Source organism: Ambystoma mexicanum, chromosome 4q, assembly GCF_040938575.1.
Source record: "Ambystoma mexicanum isolate Mex_15411 chromosome 4q, UKY_AmexF1_1, whole genome shotgun sequence".
Taxonomy (NCBI): Eukaryota; Metazoa; Chordata; class Amphibia; order Caudata; family Ambystomatidae; genus Ambystoma; species Ambystoma mexicanum.
The window spans coordinates 118264642-118280148 of record NC_090928.1 but is presented as its reverse complement, the minus strand read 5'-3'; the positions used below and the strand labels follow the sequence as shown (position 1 = coordinate 118280148).

General features: G+C 44.1%; 1 protein-coding gene across 2 annotated transcripts in view; it reads left to right on the top strand.

Moving 5' to 3' along the window:
* The window catches only part of LOC138467525 (zinc finger protein 572-like), a 46396-nt gene extending 31886 nt beyond the window's left edge, over positions 1 to 14510 (top strand). Inside the window, exon 2 of one of the 2 annotated variants that reach the window (XM_069607628.1) lies at positions 13045 to 14510. In XM_069607628.1, coding sequence (XP_069463729.1) covers positions 13059 to 14093 — 1035 coding nt within the window. In that variant the 5' untranslated portion in view covers positions 13045 to 13058 and the 3' untranslated portion in view covers positions 14094 to 14510. The remainder of the gene's footprint in view (positions 1 to 13044) is intronic. The other variant, XM_069607627.1, reaches the window with a different exon arrangement.
* The last annotated feature ends 997 nt before the right edge of the window (positions 14511 to 15507 follow it).

The window sequence follows — 15507 nt, the reverse complement described above, 5'->3', positions numbered from 1 at the left end:
TTTCGGGGGCAGAGGGGCAGTCCCAGTTTGTTTCAAAATGCGTTTGCTAATCCATATCCCTGGACACGACAGTCTTCACAGTGCAATTACAGATTATCACCTAGGATCAATGGCTTTGAGGGTAAATCATTGGTCTCTTATATGAGAACAGCCTGCACTTCGCAAGTTCAAACCCCTAACCTTTCATACAAGTGGTGCTCCGCTTGACCAGTAGCACCCCGAAACATAATTGCTAAACTGTATGCTAAAGTATTAGCAATATATTGTCCACAAACTAATAAAATATAATTGCTGGATATATCCACAGGACCAAAACGTCTGCTGTACTGATATCTTTTGATGGTGAGAAAGTGCTTGATTGCAGTAGATGGCCTTTCTTGCCATTGGTCCTTTTTAATAAGATGGGGTGCAGGAAGTGCAAGAGTGGTTCTCCAGCATTGGATATTTCATAGATTCAGATGCTTGAATATTTCCCGTGGGCAGAGCCGGAATCCTTGGCAATTTAAATAATTATTAAAAACAATTAAATGTATATACATTATCTCCATAGGAAATGAATGTCGATTGCCCGTTGTGGCCAATGAGGCATTCAATTGTGTAGTCCTTCCACCGCACTTTGGTTCTTTATGGCTCTAACCAATGAGGTGGCAGGGCTTGAGCTCCGCCCCAGGCAGCCATCTTCAGATTTTTCACTGCAGTCTAACAGAGGGAATCCTCTAGCTTTCTGAGCTTTTAGTTTTTCTAAGGTTAGCTGTTTCAAACTTTTTCAAAAAATACTCTAACTTGATCTCCTGATCAGACACTACTGTTTTGGGGCTCAGAAAACACAAATATTCAACCTGTTTTTGTCGATTTGAAGATTCACTTCACACCATGGCTGAAGAACCAACTACCAAAAAGCTTTCCCTGTTCAGGGACTGCACCAGATGCAAGAAGAAACTTGCCTATATGAGGAACCTTCATGACCAGTGTATTTACTGCCTCTATCCTCATGACATCCACAAATGCGACATTTGCAAGACCTTCAACAAAACCTTGCAGGACAGACACGGGAGGCTTTTGCTACACCTCGAATCAAAGGGGGCAATCTTCTGATGAGGAATCTGTCAAGACAGCCCCTATACCACCTATAAAACCATCTGAAAGGCAAACCTCAAAGAGAAGGGCCTCTTCAATGGAAAGGAGCATTTCCCCCTTCACATAAAAGCAAAAGAAAGGTGGAGATGACTTCCCTCACACCTTCTATTAGCTCTGGAAAAAACGACCTCCAAAGGTCAGGGGGCGTATGCGAAAAACTCACTGGGAGTGGGAGGGGCAAGCGTCCACGAAAACGTGGTCTACGAGTGGCACCAGTGATAAGGGCTTGTCGACGACCAAACAGTCAATTCAGCCGAAGCCATCCACGACTCGTCAAACCTGGTCATCGACGAATAAGTCTTCGTCGCCAAAATCGTCGTCCACGAAACGATAGTCGACGAAATATTCCCATATCTCGTCGACTGAGCCAAAAGATCATCACTCGTCGACGAACTATCAACCCTCACGTCGACTGAGAAAAGCAAGCCTAAAACCCAGTTACGCTGTCCAATGAGGGCAGCACAGTTAAACCAATGGGCACAATTCCACACCTCAGAGGCACACGAGGAACCAGTAGGCGCAGTTATCTACCTTAGAGAGAGGACCATGCTGCCTGACATTCTACAGGAAGATTCTTTCAGACACCAAATTCATACGTGGACTACCTATTCTCACTCCTAAGGAGAATAGCCCTCCCTGGCACCCCACTATGGAGGAGCCCACAGATCCATAAGACCCAACACTCATGGAGTCAATGCAAAGAACTATTGACGTATTCAAAAAGCGTCAGATGGAGGAATTGTTCTGCTACTCCGAGAGATGTAAGATCTCTTCAGAGGGACAAATTGCCTCATCAAAGCACGCCGAGAAGCTCCCCTCACAAGAGCAGACTTCATAAAAGGCTGTGTTCACCCAAACCTCTTCACAGAGCTATCAGCAGGGCACGCAGTGCTTCACCAAGAGTCTTCCCCACAGACCAAGACCACGCTACCTACACGGGATCCTACGGTTGTGCTATCAACTGCTTTGGTTTCAGACTGGCAGGAGTAACCATTCAGAGATTTTTCATACCCTGAAGAAGGGGAGATTACTCATGAACCGGACACACAAAGCGAGTGGGACGACTACATCATAGAGAAACCCCGGAAGAAGGATTCTCCAGAAGATACTTCACCACCTGACGGTTTGGTATTGTTCCATACGATTATCGGCCAGGCAGCAGACCTTTTCAAGTTGCAAGTTATGGCAGAAGAAAAGAAGTCCGTTTTATATGGACATAGGGATAAGCGTAGGAGAACAATCGCTGCTATCCCTCTTTTAGATACCAAATGGGACTCGGGAGCAAAGCTGTTATCTACACCTCTGTCCACAACTGCACTCGTCTTGCGACCAGAAAAGAAATAGAAAGCCCCGGACACAGCGCCACTATCCCTAAGAGGGCATACTAAGCCAGATCCATAATCACAGTGGCAGACCAAAAGAAAATGGCTAACCCATCATCTCCTTTATCAGCCCCACCTGATAAGGGAGGCCGTAAATTGGAGTCTATGGGCAGAAAAGTGTCCTTGTCCACTTCCCTTACCATCAGGGCAGGCAACGCTCTGGCCATGACAGCGCGACTGGACCATGAGCTATGGCTTTGCATGGCTAAGCTATCCAAACACCAGCGGAATTGCAGGAAGAGGCTAGGTCAAGCATATCGGACGGAGAAGCTACATCCCATCTTATGATTGACACAGTGGTGGACATAGCAGAATCAGGCTTTTGGCAAATGGCACGGTCCTGAGAAGACACGCCTGGATGAAGGCAACAAACTTCAGACCAGAGGTTGAAGCTCAAATATTGGATAGGCCCTTTGATAGACACAATCTCTTTGGGGGAAAAGATTGATGACCATCTCGAGGGAATGAAAACGGACACTGATACAGCCTGAGCCATCAGTTCCCTTAAAGCTGAGGACAAGGAGCGCGGAGAGGATCATCGTCCAAGTACAGAGGTTTTAACCATCCGTCCTACAGGCCAACACCTTTCAGGAAAATGATACCATCAGTGGACAGCCAGGTACAGCCAAAGGGGGGAAAACGTGGCTCTAACTAGGCCAAAACACAAAGCAAACAAAACTGAAAACTCCTACCTTCCCCTCAGACGACACACCCCGGTGGGGGTGGGGGAGGGAGAGTAAGCTGCTATTACCAACACTGGCAGGAGGATAACATCGGACAAGTGGGTGTTGCAAGTGATTTGTGAGGGTCACACAATCGAATTTCTGGATCCACCCCCATCCCTTGCTCCCATCCCACGCAAAGTACATCTCATGAAACATATCATATTGGAAATTCGCAAGCTGCTTCAAAAAGCAGCTATAGAACCGGTTCCAGACCAACAAATGGGAAGAGGCTTCTACTTCCAGTTGTTCCTTGTGAGAAAAAGGAGACCAATATTGGATTTAAGAGCGCTAAACAAATTTATCAAGCGCATCAAATTCAAGATGACATCCCTACAGAATGTCCTCCCATGGTTAAACAAACACAATTTCCTAGCCACCCTTGACTTGGAAGATGCTTATTTTCACATTCCCATCCATCCTGCCAACAGAAAGTTCCTCAGATTTGCAATAGGGGAGTCACATTGTCAATTCCGTGTTCTCCCAGTCGGGCTAAGGTAAGCACCAAGAGTTTTTACAAAGTGTCTGGCACCAGTGGCAGTAAGACTCGGACGAACAGGAACCAATGTTTATCCATACCTGGACGACTGGTTAATAAGGGTAAGCTTGTTCAAACTCGCAACCTCGGCTGTGACAAAAACAATGAACCTCCTAAAGGGGTTAGCTTTCTCTGTAAACATAGATCACTCCTGTCGAATACCCGACAAGACGGTGCTCTTCCTGGGAGCAGAGCTCAACACCAGCATACCCAGGGTACGGCCTTCAGCGGACAGAATATCAGCAATACTTCAACTAACCTTTTGGTTCAATGACAATGTAGGAGCCACAGTACGCTCTTTCAAATCACTCCTGGGCATGATGTCCTCATGTATATTTCTCATACCAAATTGCAGCCTTTGCATTAGGCCATTCCAAGAGACCCTAGACCGGCAATGGACACAAGCATTCAGGTCATGGGAAGATCATCCAGCTCCCAGCAACTTCCACAAAGCACTCCAATGGTGGAGCACACCTCAAATTTGTCGCAGGGAATGCCTTTCCAAGCTTCGACATCAACGCTTCTCAACAGAACAGGCATCGTTATCAGGCCTGGCAGATCTGCAAACAAAGGGTAGGTGGGCAGGTGGTCAGGCGGTCAGGCCCAGAGTCCCGGGTACATATCAATGTATTGGAATTCAGAGCAGTACGCTGGACATTGAAAACTTTCCTGCCGGTACTAGCAGGGCAAGTAGTAACCATCCAGATGGACAACACAACCTCCATGCATTATACCAACAAGCAGGGAGGCACAAGACAGAGGTGTTGTCCCAGGAAGCGCAGAAGCTATGGACCGGAGTACTACAGCACAAAGTTCACATCAAAGCAGAACATATACCGGGAGTGGACAATGTCTTAGCGGACAAGCTGAACAGAGACTACTCGGCATCCCATGAATGGGAACTGAACGGATATTCCACGAGTGGGGACATCTGAAGATCGACCTCTTTGCCACCAACGGCAACAGGAAATGTCAAATGTTCGCCTCCAGATATTCAGAACACCTGTCACTAAAGGATGCCTTCTCAGTGAACTGGACAGGCAAATTCCTGTACGCTTTCCCGCCGATTCCTTTGATAGCGCGAGTACTTTGCAGATGGAAGGAACCGGTGTGCATAATGATACTAATAGCACCGGATTGGGCTCGTCAAGTTTGGTACCCAACCCTCCAACACTTATCCCAGTGGACCCCGATTCACCGCAAAACTCACCAGAATATTTTAACACAGAATCACAAGGATCTCCACCACGACCCAGCGAGCCTGTCGCTCAAGCCTGTCCTGAGCAGCGAAAACTAGCTAATTTGAGACTTCCTCCAGAATGCCGGGACATAATCGAAGCCTCTAGGGCTCAGTCTACATGGACCACATACATCCGAAAATGGACTTGTTCCACCAGATGGTGCGAGATGTCTCTGGTGAACCCAATCACTGCGTCCGTAGAACAAGCGCTACCATACTTATTGCACCTAGGTAAAGCGGGGCTCTCCCTGGCCTCCATCAAGGTACATTTATATCAGCATACATGACAAATCCAAATCAGCCATCCTTGCTTACCAACCTGGATTGCTGCGTGCTTTCCCGCCAATGCTGGTTCCTTCTTGGAGCCTGAACACGGTCCTGTCAGCGCTCATGGAACCACAATAAGAACCCACACGTAGGTGTGACATTCCTATCCTGGAAAACTGCTTTCCTAGTAGCCATCACCACATCAGCCAGGAGGATTAGTGAACTGCAAGCTCTTTCATCAGAACCTCTATTCACCATATTCCAAAGGGACCGTGTCATCCTTAAAACGCACCCTAAATTCCTTCCGAAGGTACTATCAGAAATGTCATTCTTGCAGCGTATCGTGCTTCTGACCTTCTTCGCAAACCACACATCTAATGCAGAGACATTATTACATTCGCTAGATGTAGTGTGTCCTAAAATACTACATACAAAGGAACAAGGCTCCTCTACAAAGCTTTTCATATCATTCGCTGGTCGCAGAAAAGGACAGCATATCTCGAAACAGAACCTAGCACGTTTGGTGACCCAATGTATTGGTCACTGCCTTCAATCTAAAGGTGATCCTCTCGCCAGACCTCCTTTAGCTCACTCCACCAGAGGAAGAGCAGCTTCAGTTGCGTTTCATGCAGGAATACCAATTCTGCAGAGCCGCGACTTGAGCACACTGCATACCTTCGCCAAACATTCCTGCTTGGCTGAAGATGCCAACAAAGAATCAGCGGTGGAACAGGTGGTCCTCCGCCACCTCTTTGCATAAAGTAGGAGCAGCTGCCTTTCCCTGGTAAATGTGACTTGTTGAGTTACTGTAGGCGCACTGAAGACTACTTTTGAATGTATAGTATTGTGGGCATCCTCAACTGCTTGGTATTCTATTCAAGCATCTGAATCTATGAAAGATCCAATGCTGGAGAAGTCTGTTACTTACCTGTAACTGTATTTCTCCAGCATGGGTATCTTTCATATATTCACATGCGCCCACCCGCCTCCCCCTGAGAGGCTGCTCCAGCGCCCGGCAGTCATCATGTATGTAGTCTACTCGCAGCTCAAAATGGCTGCCTGGGGTGGAACTTAAGCCCTGCCACCTCATTGGTTAGAGCCATAATGGACCAAAGTGAGGTGGAAGGACTACACAATTGAATGCCTCATTGGCCACAATGGGCAATCTACATTAATTTCTTAAGGAGATTATAAATTTCTGAGGCTTGTGGAATCTGCTTAGATCACATGCTGTGCAAAGCCTGACATCTAGTGGAAGCTGCGGAGTATTACAGTTGTTGTTTTCGAAACTCGAAAAGGGATGTCAACAGGGCGGCCTAGTAATACTATCCCTAGTGTGACGTCCACTGTACCCATGATCCCTCACGTGTCGAGGTCCCTCGTATTGTTTTTTTCCACCATGCTAGACGGACGCGTATAGCGGAGCTCCTTTCGGCAAATTAGCCATTGACTTTGTTAATTAAGATAGTTTTTCTTTTATTCATTCTTCGACTTCGTAGTAGTACGCCGAAGATTCAGAAAGAAGACAACCGTCGAAGACCATCGCGACGGACCGAACGGCCTTGGAAGGCCGCCCCGGGCCTCAGTGCCCAAACCGTAGGGAGAGCGGGGAGAGGCCATTTGTAGAATGCATATTCTCCCCCTTCCAACACTTGGTTCGGCCAGTTGCCATCACCTTTACCCAGTATTATGGAGAACACCCCATTTAAGTTTTGCCCTAAGTGCAATCGTAACTTCCCCAGGGTAGACAAACATCTCGTTTGCAACTTGTGTCTCCCGAGAGATCACGTCGAGACGTCTTGTTGAGCCTGTAGGCTCTTCAAGCCGAAGACGTTGAAGGACCGTTCCCCTAAGCGCTGGCCCCACCACACCAGGCAACTCGAGGCCATGGAGGTGGAGGGAGCCTTCAGCGACGCCGCACTTTCGGACGGCGAGGGTACTGGAGTAGCTTTAGCTACCCAAGCGCCAGCCCCCGACCCTGTAGAACAGGCCGGCGGCCATGTTGTGCGGACTGCACCTGGCGGTGGTGACAAAAGGTACACTCAGAAGAACATCAGCGGATTCTTCTAGAGGAAATTGCAGCGCTTCTATTAAAGGATGCCATAGAAGTGGTCCCGGCCAACCAGGTAAACAGGGGTATATATTCAACTTGCTGCCTTGTGCCCAAAAAAAGATTAACAATGCGCCCTGTATTATATTTGAGGCCTGCAAACAAGTATGTCACGCCACAAAAGTTCTGCATGACCACGCTACAAGAAGTAATCCTGCTTCTAAAAACGGGATTACATGGCAACACTGGATATGAACGATGCCTATTTTCATATTCCAATGTTTCCAGTGCACAGAAGGTTCTTGCGTTTCAAGATAGCGCACCAGCACTACCAATTCAAGGTGCTGCCCTTCAGAATAGCCTCGGCTCAAAGGGTATTCACCAAGGTACTGGCGGTGGTGGCAGCGCACCTGCGCAGGGAGGCAATCCCAGTGTACCCTTATTTGGACGACTGGCTCATAACAGGGGAATCGCCTCTGATTTGCAGACAAAACATTCAAACAATCCACCTCTTCTTTCAATTGGGCTTCTCGATCAACGAGGAAAAATCAAGCCTGGTACCCAGCACCTTCAAACAGTTCTTAGGAGCTATTCTAAACACAGAGGAAGGGTTAGTCTTTCCCTCAGAGGAGAGAGTAAAGAACTTGTTATTGCAAATACCACACTATCAGGTCGGACGCCAGATAAGGGTACGCAAAGCAATGCGTTTAATAGGCATGATGGCATCTTGCATTTACCTGGTTCCCCACGCGCGCCTGCGCATGTGTCCAATACAGGAGTGGTTGGCGAAACGATGGTCTCAGGCAAGTGGTCAGTGGGACGATCTAGTGATTGTTTCGTCAACACTAGTACAAAATCTTCGCTGGTGGACGAGAGAGAATCTGACCAAGGGAAACCCTTCTATGATCCAGATGCGAGCAGTGGTCACAACAGATCCCTCACTAGCGGGGTAGGGGGGCACACTACCTTCGCAACACAGCTAGGGGCCTGTGGTCTCCCTATACGGCTCAGAACCAATGTGCTGGATCTTCTAGCTGTGTTCAAAGCCCTCCAAGCATTCAGACCGCATTCAACAAGTCTGTCGGTGCAGATCCTAACGGACAGCACCACAGGCTTGCACAGAAAATCTGGAGATGGCCACTCCGACGGAAGATTTTCCTGGCATCTCAACATGTTCCAGGGGAACTCGATGCTCTAGCAGAATCACTGAGCAGAGCCCCCCCCCCGCCCCCTCCCTGCCAGAAGAACACGAGTGGCGTCTACATGAAGAGGTCGTAGAACACCTTTTCCCTGTGGGGTTTTCCAACTGTAGACCTATTTGCCACAAGCGAAACTAGTCCATGCCCAGACTTTGCATTCAGGTTTCTCCAACCAGGCTCCAAGGGGAACGCCCTATGGATGAATTGGTCAGGGATGTTTGCCTATGCTTTTCCACCAACCCCTCTGATGAGGAAAGTGGTGAACAACATCCACAGGGAACCTATGACGCTCATCCTAGTTGCTCCTATGTGGGTGAGACGACCATGGTATTCACACCTATGCAAACTGGCGGTGTGCGACACCCCCCCCCCCCCCCCCCCCCCAATTAAAGTCCTGTGCCGGTACAACCTACTCTCCCAGCACGAGGGGCTAACTGTGCATCCTCAGCCCAACTCAATGAACTTGGCAGCATGGCTCCTGAAGTCATAGAGTTCGGACATCTCAACTTACCCCAGAGATGTAGGATATCTTGAAAGAATCAAGAAAACCTAACACAAGGCACTGTTACTATGACAAATGGAAACAATTTGTTATTTGGTGCCAAAATAAGCAAATCAACTCAGTTTATTGTACTCCTTCTAATGTTGTCACCTATATGCGCCACCTATTGGATGCAGGTTTAGTGTTTAACTCACTTAAAGTGCACCTGGCAGCTTTATCAGCCTACACCACTTCCCATAACAAAGTGTCATGGTGGAAAGTGCCAGTTGTCAAAGCATTTATGGAAGGGGTATAGAGACTCCACCCTCCAATTTCTAACCCACCACCTGGTTGGGACCTTAATGTAGTACTTGCTAAACTCATGCCCCCCTCCCCCCCTTGAGCCTATGAACAAATCTAGTCTCAAATATTTGACTTATAAAACTGCCTTCTTAGTAGCCATCGCTTCCATAAGAAGGGTCAGTGAAATCCAAGCTCTGTCAGTGCAGGAGCCTTTCTTTACTATACATAAGGACAGACACGTTTTACGAACTCACTCTAGGTTTAGTCTATTGAGCTACCGGCTTTCTTCCAAGAACACAAAAGCTCAGCTGAGGTAAAACTCCACATACTAGATGTGGGTGGGCGGTCCTCTTCTATGTAGACAAGTCCAGACTGCTAAGAAAGACAGATCAGCTGTTTGTCTCTGTAGCGCCAGGCAGAGAAGGAGTTTGCGTCTCTAAGAACGCCATCTCAAGGTGGATAGTCAGATGTATCCAACTGTGTGCTATTCCCTTTCAAATAAGACACTACCTTTTACACCCAGGGCCCACTCCACAAGAGGTACTGGAGCCACGCTGGCTTTTATTGCAAATGTTCTTTTAGACAGTATTTGCAAAGCAGCTACATGGAGCTCTACATACTTTCACTCAGCACTACTGCATTGACACCCATTCCAAGACAGATACACAAGTGGGACAAGCTTATTCGCTCATGAACCTTCTCACGTTCCCACCTCCTTCCTCCACTGCTCGCTAATCTATGCACAGCATGTGATCTAAGCAGATTCCACAAGCCTCAGAAGGGATGCATTACTCACCGTAATCGTATTTCTGATGCTTGTATCTGCTTATATTCACATGCAACCCACCCTTCCTCCCCTCGGAGAGAAAGTGCATGGATGCTTATGAGCTTGTCTGATAGGTATCTGCTTGGATATAACTGTACTCGCGCTACACCTCATGTTAGAAAAAATAACAATCTGAGGGACCTCGACGCGTGAGGGATCATGGCTTCAGTGGACGTCACACTAGGGATAGTATTACTGGCAGGCCCTGTCGACGTCCCTTTTCGAGTTGAACAACTGTAATACTCTGCGGCTTCCACTAGATGTCAGGCTATGCACACCATTTGAATCTAAGCAGATACAAGCATCAGAAATACTATTACGGTGAGTAATGTATCATATAATTTAAAAAAAAAATATATATATATATTTTTTTTTTTTAAATCCCATAGGATTCCCAGTCTGACGGGGAATATTCAAGCATGTGAATCTATGACAGATACCAATGCTGGAGAAATGCAGTTACAGGTAAGTAAGAATTATGGCAATATACGCAGCACCCACAGCCCAAGCTAAATCAAACATTCTTCCATCCACAACCTTCCCAATAACCTGGGTTGCTTAACCAGGATAAATACAGTAGAAGCTTTTTGCTTCCCGTCTGCAAAAGCATTTGTTGTCCCAGCCATTTATCAGTTTTCATTGTCCTGCCTGAAACCTTGTCTTGGTTGGAAGAGTGATTCTAGACCTGCCCTTTAAAACCTTATCAGGATTATCCTTTTTTTTGCATTCAACTTTTTATCTTGGTGGATATGTCTGCTGAAAGTTTGAGGAACTGTAAACCTATCCTTCACGATGGCTTAAATTCCTTTTTTATTTTAAGATTCCTTCGGATTACCATTGCATCTGTATTTGGTGTTTCAGACTTTGTTTGAAGATAGGTACTTTGTCCAGATTTCCGGTACCTCGATGGGACCCGCGATGGCTCCCAGTTATGCCAATACATATGACTTTACCTAGAGGAATATTATGTTTTGCACAATGAGAAATGAATAACACATCTTAAAAGTTTCTTCAGATACATTGACGATTTATTTGGGATCTGGAACGGTAGAGCTGAGGAATTGACTGCATTTCTATTTTGTTATCATGGACTCCTTAGCCCCCCAGAATCAAGTTTACTAACAAATTCAGCATGATGTTGATTGCATTTCTGGACGTACTAGTCTACATCAAATCAGAAAAAAATTAAAACCACCATATATACCAAACCGTCAGCTTATTGTATGCTACAATTTTCCATCATAAAAGAATCATTGAAAGCATCCCTTGAGTTTATTTCTCAGATTAAGGTGCATCATTTCTGATGATTAAGATGAATTCATGAAAGCTGAACAGCTCACTGAGAAGCTCTAGAAACGTGGTTATAATCTGGACTCAGTAAGAACAAGTGTGGAAAAGGTCAAAAATATCACAAGAATTAGCTTTACAATCTAAAGAATGTACAACCATCAATGATCTAGTCTCTATCACCACATACTCTAAACAGTGTCCAGATTAAGAAAATCATCCAAAAAAATGGAGAACTTTATCACTAGATCTGACTTTGGCCCGATTTCCCTACCCCCCCCCCCTATTTGCTTAATGTAAAAGCAAATCCTTATGTTATTACTTGATTAAGGCAGACTTTGCGACTAAGAAAAAATTAAACTAATCTACAACTCACCTACCGAGATATCTGCTCACATTACATTTGCAATTATGTATTACACCATGTAATTTTGTCCATGCACAAAAATTTACTTATCAAATGTGTTACATACGAAAGATTTGCACTAGTATTGCACATTATTGCCAATGTTAAAGCTTTCTTTGGAATTAAATGTTAATTTCTCTTCTGCTACCACTGAATTGTCCGAATTTTTTATTTGTTTGCACCAATCATTACTTATGAGTACAATTTAGAGTATCCGACGTTGTGTATTGTGACTGAATCTATTTGCCATAGTGTGCCCAGGTCTTGTCCCCTGAAGCTCTCGTGGGACCCTCTTTTGCACCATAGCCTATAAATTGGCACATTTATTTTGCTGCAGGGTACATGTTTGAACCTTAGGGCTGGGGCTCAAATGAGGAAGAAGGATGATGCAGTAATGCTGGGATTAGTGACTGGTAATGTTCCGACTTTTCCTCATAACTTTATCCATGTTGGTGCTAGTTGCATAAAAGGTTGAGGGGCATCTAGGGTAAGAAGTATCCATGTTTATGATCTCTCCCTGTGGGTGAAACCAGTGTATCACTGAGGGGCCTGTATGCAGGAGTGTTCTGTGTTACAAGCATTTGTAACCAACAGTGAGTTGTAGCCGATGCAAATTCATCTTTAGACAATACTTTTCTTACAAGATTACAGTTCTCTATTTATCCACCATTCCATTTTATATTTACATTGTAGATGCCACAGGGGTTTTAAGTTTTTTTATTTATATACGTTTTAGCACCGTTTTATATACATAAACCTAATATTGACAATTGGTTTGTCTGTATTGTGTTAATGCTATTGTATTCCATGTACACAATTTCTCTTAACTTTATTTTCAATGTATTTCCTCTAAAATCAGTGCTGCAATGTATTTCCTCTAAAATCAGTGCTGCATTTAAGATCGTCATAATAAGTGTCAGGCAGTGCCTGCTGTATCTACTCAGTCATTGGGCACCTGTTATGGCACCATGTTCCTGCAGTGTCTGTTTTTCCTGATTCTAGATGCCCTTCCACAGATTTTGCTTTTGCACACTGCCACAATTATATAAGCAATAACATGCCTTTTTTCGCTATTGTAATACACAACTAATACAAATGGGCCATCAAATTGGCTGCAATCTGAGAGATTGGGAAATTGAACGACTTTGCTTTGCTATAGTCTGTTGTACACATAAAATATGATTAACACTTTTTTTTTTTATCCAGCAGATTATCTAACTATGAACAATCAAGGTAAAACATTGGAATTCGTAACTTTGCCAGAAAGAAACCAACCATTCACAGCTACATTTGGAAAGACCAAAATGAAGTTCACACAGTATACTGAAGAGGGAACAAGCTTTGGAACTCTGCTGTGTTCACGATTTAACCAAGAATTGGGTGGAGAGGAAATGCATCATTGTGAAAATGGCAGTAATGATATAATATATTCCACTGGACCTCAGAGGAAACCCAAAATAGAGCGATCAGAAAATGTAACTGAAAATCAAAGCAATGTTCATTACAAAAAGCCCTCCAAGTATAGCCAAGGCACTGAGCAAAAGAAGAAACGATATTCATGCACTAAATGCACAAAAATCTTTAGTGCAAGGACGAGTCTTACAAGACACCAAAGAACACATACGGGAGAGAGGCCTTTTCCGTGCACTCAGTGTGAGAAGAAGTTCATTCAGAATGGCGATCTTATTAGACATCAAAGATCCCATTCGGGAGAAAGACCATATTTTTGTAGTAAATGTGACAAAAGCTTTGGCCAGAGGGGGCATCTTAAAAATCATCAAAGAATGCATGACAAAAAATGTAATGTTGAGAAATTAAACTCTAGCAAAAGTAAACATGTGGAAGCGCATCTGCGCCCTGAATATGAGAATGATGTCACTGTGCAAATTAATGTTAATGATAACTGTGGAAAAAGAGAAGGAACATGCCAGTGTACTGAATGTAAAAAAGAACTTGGATGGAAGGATAATGTGATTGCACATCATGAACTGACAAATGAACAACAGCCCAATCTATTCTGTGAATCTAATGAAAGTTTTGCTCAAAATATGGATCTTTTGCTAAAACAAAAAACACATGTAGAAAAGAGTACCAGAAAAATGCACACGCTTATGGTTAGGCTCATAGAAGTAACAATCACAAATGATTACTTCTCTCAGAGCCTTGGAGAATCAGAAGATCATTGGCTACCAGCAGAAGTTGACACAGACCATAAGATTGATCAACAAAGCATTGGCATCGTCCAGATTGATTGATTGGGCTCATGAAAAAAAAGTTCACAGTAGGCTGAACAATAATGACCGAGATTGTGTCACCATACAATGTTAAAGAAAGCAATTTGCACTTCATATAAAATATTTATGCAGGATACTGTCCTAATGTGCCTTACTTTCAGGGGCACAAAAAAGCCTTCAGAAATGAGCTTCAGTTTACTTAAGCTAACTCTGCAACTGTTGAGAAGAGAAAATGCTTTTTGAAAATGTAAAAGAAAAGCAGCAGCACTATTGTAACATTGCTTAATTAAAGCACTTACATTCCACACAGTGCAATGCACTATTAGTTCCTGTAATGTTATGTTAGCAAAAATGTAATGCACTTTGGGGACATAAACCATGAAAGAGAAATTGCTTCTGAATTGCAAATATAAAACAGACTTGGTCTAAAAAGTTGTACTCTCTTTGCCCTTTCTTCTTTCGTTTGCAGTGTTCTAGTAAATCACACCAAACTGGCTTTTTCACACCTTAATTTCTTACTTTCTCTTTTGACAATTCCTGTTTGGATTCATGTTGTCATCACCCTGCAGACTATTTCCTGTATTCCTCCCTTTAATTACTTAACTGCAGTGATAACCTGGATATGAGTGTGAAAGTTTCAACAATTTCTCAATACACTGCAAATTGCCCAATTCCACTCTGTGGAAGGTTCCATGAAGATTCCCACTTTAGGATCTGTGTTCTTATGCATATTATAATGCTTAGAAAGTTGGTTTTAAAATCTAAATGGGGTGCCTACAGAGGCTTCATTTGGCAATATAAACATCTATACAAATGTATGTTGTGATTAAGGCTTTTAATGAGGTTGGGAATACAGGGAACATACTATAGCTTCCTTAGGACACTGTTCAGGACAGATTTGGGAAATGTTTTCCCATTGTTTTTTCACCAAATTTCATTGGTGTACAAGGCTTTTGCTGAACTGGTGTTACTATTTTCAAATGTACAAAATCTGTTCCGATATAATCACTCCATTCAAAGATTTAAATTCATGTATCCGTTTGATAAGATTATGAAGAGGGTTATAACCGCATAATGAAGATCATATAAACAGAATGTTCAAAGATAATATGAACAACAATTGAGCAAACCTGTCAAATAGTGCTCGAAGAAAAATGAACAGGCAGATTAATGTTCTAATAATGTCAAGTACTAGCCAAAAGCAACCAACTCTGAAAATACAAAAGAATAAATAATAATCAGGGGAACAGGCAAGGGAATGAACACAAGGAGGAGAGGAGAGGAGAGGAGAGAAGGGAAGGAAAGGAGCGGAGCATATAACATTAAAGCATTATAAACTCTGGAGTTAAGACAAAAGTCAATAATGGCAAATGTGCAATAAGAAAGGATGGTGCAGCAAGTGCGCATCAAAGGACAATGTAAGAGCCGTGGGAAG